This window comes from Lathamus discolor, chromosome 1 (genome assembly GCF_037157495.1).
Source record: "Lathamus discolor isolate bLatDis1 chromosome 1, bLatDis1.hap1, whole genome shotgun sequence".
Classification (NCBI taxonomy): domain Eukaryota; kingdom Metazoa; phylum Chordata; class Aves; order Psittaciformes; family Psittacidae; genus Lathamus; species Lathamus discolor.
In genome coordinates this window covers 105,692,165-105,700,129 of record NC_088884.1, presented here as the reverse complement: position 1 = coordinate 105,700,129, position 7,965 = coordinate 105,692,165, and the positions used below count along the sequence as shown (strand labels likewise).

At 44.0% G+C, this 7,965-nt stretch overlaps 1 protein-coding gene across 2 annotated transcripts in view; it reads right to left on the bottom strand.

Annotated features, from left to right (window-relative positions):
* HNRNPD (heterogeneous nuclear ribonucleoprotein D) overlaps positions 1-7,353 on the bottom strand; it is a 10,137-nt gene extending 2,784 nt beyond the window's left edge. For both annotated transcript variants that reach the window (XM_065689518.1, XM_065689528.1), the window contains exons 1-5: positions 7,092-7,353; positions 3,241-3,409; positions 2,287-2,448; positions 1,028-1,159; positions 14-113 (exon numbers count right to left, since the gene is read on the bottom strand). In XM_065689518.1, coding sequence (XP_065545590.1) covers positions 14-113; positions 1,028-1,159; positions 2,287-2,448; positions 3,241-3,409; positions 7,092-7,282 — 754 coding nt within the window. In that variant the 5' untranslated portion in view covers positions 7,283-7,353. The remainder of the gene's footprint in view (positions 1-13; positions 114-1,027; positions 1,160-2,286; positions 2,449-3,240; positions 3,410-7,091) is intronic.
* Positions 7,354-7,965: the final 612 nt, after the last annotated feature.

Here is a 7,965-nt window from a genome sequence, read left to right as displayed (position 1 = left end):
AGTGCAAGCTTACCTCCACCTCTTCCTCGAGCTCTTCCAACAAACCCTCCTCGACTGCCCCACTGCTGCTGCTGCTGGTACTGCTCCTTTGACATGGCTACTTTTATTTCACACTGGAAATGGAAAGTTAAAGTCAAATCCAATTAGCAAAGATATCCCCTACAAACCATTCTTAAACTCACAGAACACTAAGCAGAAAATAGGATTTGGTCACCCTAGTGCTGTCCCTGAAAAAAATGGATAGCTTAAACTCTCCAGCTTGAAAACAGTTGTAAGACACTGTTGTTCAAAAAAAACCCCAAACATTTAAAGTTTACTAATTTTCTGTCAGGATAACCAGTTCTGAGAAGAATGCTTGTTTGTTTGTATGGCTTTGTCTCTTTGAAACAAACCTCTGTGGTGTGTTTATCTGGGAGAAGTGAAATCAAATCTGAGTTACAAAAGCATGGTCAACTCTGTTCTGAGCCTTCAACTACATGTTCATCCAGCGAAAAAGAGGCCAGCTACAATCAGAGTTTTTGTTACTACGTTGAATTTCAACAAGCTTCCTGAAAGGAACATAACTTCCAAGAGAAAAGCCTATCTTCCCATTTCACTGCAGTTTTGAGAGCACTCTAAGATGCATTAACATTTTGCTTAAACCAACAAAATATTTCCATATTAAACACACAGAGATCCAGCCACCAGGAAAACATGGCACAGTCTGATACAGCAGATCAGTGGCACAGCATTCTCACCACACAGCTAGAGAATGTGGGAGCTTCACGATGAAAGAACATGCTGTGACCCAGCCCTCTCCTCAGATGCGGTGCAGTACAAAACCTCACCAGAAATACCCTCAGTTCAGAAGTTAAGATTACAGTAACTCAAGTCCTAGCACCTGTATGAATAATTCATAGTCTTAATTCCTACATGTGAGAAATAATGCTTAAGAGATATTTTCAGACTTTTATCCCAAAACAGATGCAACAGATAATGCAATTCCTTTCTACTGTCATTCAGTTTCTCTAGGAAAAAAATCACCTACTTTACTAAGTCCAACATTGTGGTATTTCTTTTCCATTATTTTCTTCACTGGTTCCTCCTCCTTGAAAGTAATGAAGCAAAATCCACGCCTCTTGTTAGTTTTGTTGTCCATGGGGAGCTCTATTGATTCAACCTGGTAGAAGACAGTGATTTTATCCTTTAACCTGCCATTCATGCCACTTAAAAATGTTTCTAACAGGTCCTATTTATCAACTGAAATTATTTAGACTTGAATATGATAATGCGCCTCATTTGTAGGCTTTACATCACTAGACACCATCAACAACAACATCACGATCATCACCTTCAGTATAAATAGTGTTCATAATTGTGTAAAAGATTTTTTTCCCTTCTAATTCATAGTATCATTTGCCCATTCAGGAACTCATATAAAATATGGTGCACAAAGAATATTGTAGTTATGCTGGATAAATAGTCTCAGTTTGACTTTCAGTTTTAACTCAGTTAAGACTGAAGTAACTGGGTTTTTTAAACCTTGAGCAGACCTAAATGTTCAAGTTTCATATGAAAAAGATGTAGCTTTGTGTAAGTGCATAGTTCTGTTCATCCACAATGCTGCTAAGATTTTACACCTGACTAAAGAAAGTAAAATTCTCCTTACATATGGCACACAAGACTTCAAAGGAGGTCTATAGCCCAGGGTGAATTCTGTGAGGTAGCAAGAGGGCAGCAGTAAGACTGACAAATGAATTCCCTGACAGCAGCGTTATGACCTGATGCTGGCAACATCTGAGAACTAATAGGGAAGCGGCGGCTGTACAAAGCTCATACAAAGCCAGCTTTTAAGTACTGCAGTGCTACTTTGTCACCTGCATCACCAAACACCATGACAGAGAGAGACAAAGACTACAGTTGCATAGAATTTAGGCAAAACTGCCTGAATCTGTGCCACAGCAGACCAGCTGGGGTGGCTGAGGAGCATGTCACCCAAATGACCAAAGCAGCATGCTCAAAAATGCTGCTTCCCAGGTCTGTCCCAGTCAAGACTGTCATACATCCCATGACTTAGTTCCTGACTGATATATCCCAGCACCACCATCCATTAACCCAGTTCATGCAACTCAAAGCCTGTAATAGCCTTCTCATTAGAATTCTGACTCCTAAGACACATGGAACTTCACTGGCCATTAAACTTACAGCAGCAACCATGCAGGCTGCATTTGTGGGATGCTTTTTATTACTAAATGTGTGAAGACAGAACAAGTTCTACAAGTATAAACAGTTTATTTCACCACATACCTCACCAAATCCTCCAAAATATTCCCTTATTTTCTCCTCAGGCGTGTCTGGAGATAAGCCCCCAACAAAAATCTTTTTAACGGGTTCTTTTGTTTTCATGGCTTTAGCTCTTTTTGGATCAATAACCTTTCCATTCAGCTTGTGTTCTTTCTGGTCCATGACCTGTGGAAAATTAAAACATGATCTTATTCATGGTTCAAGCTAAATGTTTCACTGATGTTTTCAGCAAGGCCTAGTTATTTTATACTTAGTTTTTGTTAATGCTATTGCTTCAATTTCAGTACTTGGATTACAGCAATAATTTGTTGCACAAAACCAAACAGTTCCTGATTTTGATCACTATCCACTGATACATACAGTGCTGACAAAGCCTTTCAGGAGTCACCTGGAACCATCTACCACCCAACGGAAGTGAGAGTCTAACACTTCTTAAACTACTCTAAAATCCCATCCTCAAACCTCATGAGGTAAAGAACCTGTACTTTAGATATCACTAAAGGTCAACAAAGGCAAAAGCTTATCAGTGTGCTGTGTCAAACACCATCTTAGAAAGGTTAACAGCTAATTTTTGCTTGAATAAAGCCAAATCTATCAAAGCTACTGGCTCTGCTCTAGGGGCTTATGTGACAGCTCTGGAATGCAAAGACTTAAAGTTCTTTATAAATTACTACTTTCACAGTAGTAGGAAGCATACATTCATTTACAGTGGTTTGCAATACACTCCCCTGTAAGTACCCAAAGACATGCTTTTAGAATAATTTCTGAGCCTGGCCACTGCATCACAAGTAAGACAGTTCAGGAAAAAAAACAAACATTTCAATAAGCATCTTAAATATACTGTATCCCACAATCATCTTCAACAGATCACATACAAATAACTATGCATACAATCATCCTAGTGTTGTATATCTGCTACCTAAAATGCAATACATAGTTTCACTATGTTAATACTACCTTATCTACACTCTCGGATTCTTTGAAGAGTACAAAGCCGAAGCCTCGCGATCGCCCAGTGATTGGATCTAACTTCAGGGTGCAGTCTACAACTTCACCGAATTTAGAGAAATAGTCCTTCAGGTCTTTCTTTGTAGTGTCCCAGCTAAGGCCGCCGATAAACATTTTCCTGTTAAGACAAGACAGTTAATCTGTTAATGTGCCTTAACCAAAATCCTGTACTGTCAAGCTTCATGAATCCAGTTACCTAATGTAAAGAACAGTGTGGTTTATAAGTGAGTTGCCACCACACACAGGCCTTTTTGAGAACTCGCTTAAATGATCCTGGCTAGATTAGACAAAGGCTTACATGTACTGAAAAGTTTTGTACCATCTTCTTAACACTGCTACCCCAAGAAGCTGCAAAGAGTGACAAAAAGATACTTTACTACCTCCTTGCAACCCCACCACTACTGACCCACCACAACATTAATTCCATTTAGTTATCTGAGGAGCTTCCACACAACTGCTTATGAAACACAGTGTCAGAATACATTTATAAGCAGTGTAGTTAAACAGAAAGCATTTATGTACTAGTCTGGACTGGACATATGCCAAGATTAGTAAACTAAAAGAAATAAAGTTTAATCAAATCCCCTTCCCCAGAAATCAGTAAGAAAGCAAAATGTTGGATGGTCAACTTACCACCCAAACCCATGATATAAACACCTGGGCATAATCCAAATAATCACAATAATCCAATAATCACAAGAACATTTTCTCACAGGACCTGTGTTGGTGTGCAAACAAGTACAGCAGGTAACTCTGATCATGACTTGTATTTTCAAAAGCATACTGGAAGCTTGGAAATCAAATCATGACCATCCCATCACATAATAAATAAATAAGTAAATCAAGAACCACTGTGTCTCAAGATGAAACACTTCATGATTTACATATTACGCCAATATGCACAAAAATCAAACATTCCTAGTTATCAGGCACAGGACTTATAAACCCATTCAAAAGAGGATTTGATTGTAGATGATCTCTTCTAATACTGATAAATAAGATTTTACAGCAGGGCCAAAACAAAAACTATGATCCATTAAGATCTATAAAAATGCTTTCTACAAAGCTTTGCCCATTTTCACTGTACCAACTTAAGCCACAATCACAGGGTTATCAGAAAACCTAAAAAGCCACTGTAGCATGTTTCCACCTGTTCCACTTTCCACACGCAGGCATATTTCTACCAACTGTGTACAATCTCGCTGTACTTCCATAAGTCAAACTCTCTCAAATCAAAAGCTGCTTGTGTGAACTAACTCTGATGAATTCACTGTGCTCTTGCAAGTGCATTCAGCTTCTGACAAACATACCCAACCTCCATGCAGACGCGGGGGTTCAGGAGCTTCAGCTGTCTCTATAAAAAACCTGGAAGTCTATTGAACAGGAACACTGATCTCCCACCCCTTTATCAACTTTTCCCATTAGTTATAGACAACAAAGCACCAAAAGACCTTTCTATTGTGACATCTTATTGTATGCAGGACCAATATAGAAAAAATGATCCACACACTTGTAAACCAGCAGCCTCATACCAGTACAGACAGCAATCCAAAGGATGCTTTGTGCCCTTGTGTCTATCCATCATTAAGGTTCTTTTTTGCTCATTTGTTTTGTGGGCTTTTTTTAAGCAGAAATATAGAATGCATACAGAGGGCGCGGTATCACACTTCTGACACATGTGGGATAGTGATACTCTAGCAGTTACTACTGAACATACACTTGCTACCTGATATACAGAACACCTGCTTTGCAGTTATCAACAGACCATTAACATACAAAGTTGTTTTGTAATTATTATCAATCACCGTTAACATATCACTAAGCATATGACAGAACACAACATTGAAACTATCAGCCCTCTGAAGGATTCTCTTCTGACTGTGCAGTAACTGCATCAATGAGTCCAGTTACAGAGCAGCAAAACATGAACTGCTTCAGTTTACTGCTACTGAAATTGACTAACTACTGCTCCACTGCAAAACTAAGGTCAGACTATGGTTACAACACAAACATGAGCACAACAAACAATTAAGGTACAATGTCACAGTGCTGTCAGAGGCTTGTAAAATACATACATTTCCCAAACCGCAGTCTGGATGGTGTAAGACACATCAGCACATACATTTTTACAAAATAATTTAGCAGCAGCAGACTTGGAAAGTTTTCAGGCTTTGCTAAACAGAGAACAAACACCGCTAGTAGCTTTGGTCTCCAACAGGCTAGTCAGGAAGTCTCCTTGCATTTGCCAACATGTGGATTTCCCTAGTCCACAGTTCTCACTGAGATCTGAGGGTATGCGAACCTATTTCTTCCTGAAGACACTGTCTCCAATTCCTAATGCAAAGGAAACACACCAATGTACCTTCAACCAGCAACTACCAAGAATGCTGTTTTCCCTCTACTACCAAGTGGGCTGTCAAAACACTTTGTTTCCCGTACAGCAATACCCTTAAGAACTGGGAGGTCAAAACACCTCACTGAACTAAACTACAAGTCAGTGTATGCTACATGTAATCACTGCACAACTGACAACCTTTTCCAGGCTGTGTAGACTCAAAAAAAGATGGACTTCCTCATGAAAACCTTCTAATAGGTGTGTATTCAAGGGCCTAGAAAGCAAAACAAATATGCAAACTGCAAAGGCACTTAGAGCTGTTAAGAGCAGGTGAGACATTCTAAGTTTTCACTAGCCCTGGCAAAACACTGAGAAAATGTTCCTGTTTTTTCCCTGCTCTCAGCAGCATCCCAGCTTATGACAGGAGGCAGACACTTGGGAAGGATTTACAGCAAGTCTCTACAGCACAGAGCAGCTAGTGTTTCTGTATCTAATTTTCTGCCTTGATCAAAACCAGATCTTAAGCTTGAGTTTCTTACTGGTCTGACAGGAGACAGCCAGCAGCAGCCTGTCCTGTACATGGAATAGTATGTCAATTACACCTGCTATATGAATACAACACTGCCTCATGACAAACATCAGCCAGACCCTCAGAAGGTTAAAAGCTGCCCATGGCAGGGGGGTTGGAACTAGGTGACCTTAAGGTCCTTTCCAACCCTAACTATTCTATGATTCATTCTTAAGTTGTCACCTAGAACAATTTTCCTCAAAGCAAGCTTCATGAGCACAGGAGGAATAGTTTAAAGTGTAAAGAAGTCAAGGTGTCTCATGCTTCTCACACGCAACTGACATACAGTTTATGTTTGCAACAGAGGGCTGTACTGTGAATGCAACCTGAGCGTCCAGCTACACTGACTTAAAGCTTTAACGCATGTACCACACATTAGCTTGTAGAAAAGACATCCCCAGTGCTAACTGCAGCGGGATTTGGGTTGACAGGAGCATGGAACTTTCCCCGCTTGACAGCAGCATATGGAACTCCATGACAGCGCTGCTCCCGCTAAATTCAAAACTGACCCTGAACACAGGATGACCACCGACTCCTTGCCACGCCGAAAAGCCAACCGGCTACAGACCCGGCTGTACCTCCCAAGAGCACGCCGGGCCGCGGTTAAGTTTACAGCCTTTAGTCACTACCTGGGCCGCTCCGCCCTCGGAACACCGACTCCCTACTGCTCACGGCCCGCTGCTTCCAGCACACCGGAAGACGGGGCTGCCCGAGCGGCGTCGCCCGCCGAGCCCAGCCGGCGGCCCGCCCCCGACAGCCCGGCCCGGTACGTGACGTCGCTGGGGCGCCAAGTAAACAAACAGGGCGGCGAACGGGGCAGCGCCGGCCCGAAACGCACCGCCCGCCCCAGCAGGACGCCGCCAAGGAGACAAAAGCCGCTGGGCCCCTGTGGCTCACCCTTCATCCTCCTCGTTCTTGCTGGCGTCGATCTTCGCTCCCTCCGACTCGATCCCGCCGCCGCCACCTGCCCCGTCGGCGCCCCCCGCCACAGCCCCCGCCAGCCCCTCAGGCTGCTCCGCGGGCTCTGCCGAGCTGCCTCCGGCGCCCGCCGCCGCCGCCGAGTCCATCGCGAACTGCTGCTCCGACATGGCGCCGGTGCGGCTGACCCGCGCAGGCCGGCCGGCCAGACAGCCAGCGACCGCGCCGCCCAGCCGCCCGCCCGCCCGCCGGCCGGCCCCTTCCCCGCCGAAGCCCCGGCCCCCCCCCGAACGCGGCCCCGGCACGAGCGCACCGAGCTCTCCTCCTTTCGCTCGCTTTTTTTTAATGGCGCCGCCACCGACACAACCTAAAATGGCGGACGGAAGGAGAGCGGCGCGCGCGGTCACGTGACGGGGAGACGGCGGCGGGGCGGGGGTGACGGCGGCTGGGGAACCGTTTGCCCGCGGGCCCCGGGCCGCCCCACTGCGCGCTTCGGCCGTTTGCGAGTGAGATCCGCCGCGGAGCAGGGCACGGGTACCGCGGGACACCTGCCCGAGGCGGCTGCCCCAGCCTCCCGCCGCCGTCCAGGGCCTGAAGATACAGAAAATTAAGCTTCACACACACACAAAACCAGTCACTTTTACACTGAAACCATAAACTGATACAAGTGAAACTTGACTCTTAGACAAGTGATTTTTATATATATACATACATATATATATATATATATATATATATATATATAAAGTTTAATAGCAAGCCACGTCCTAGTCACAAAAGTAAAGCACTGTTGGCAAGGACACCTGCATCTAGCTGCACTCTGAAAGTTAGGAGTACAGTCACATGCTGCTGT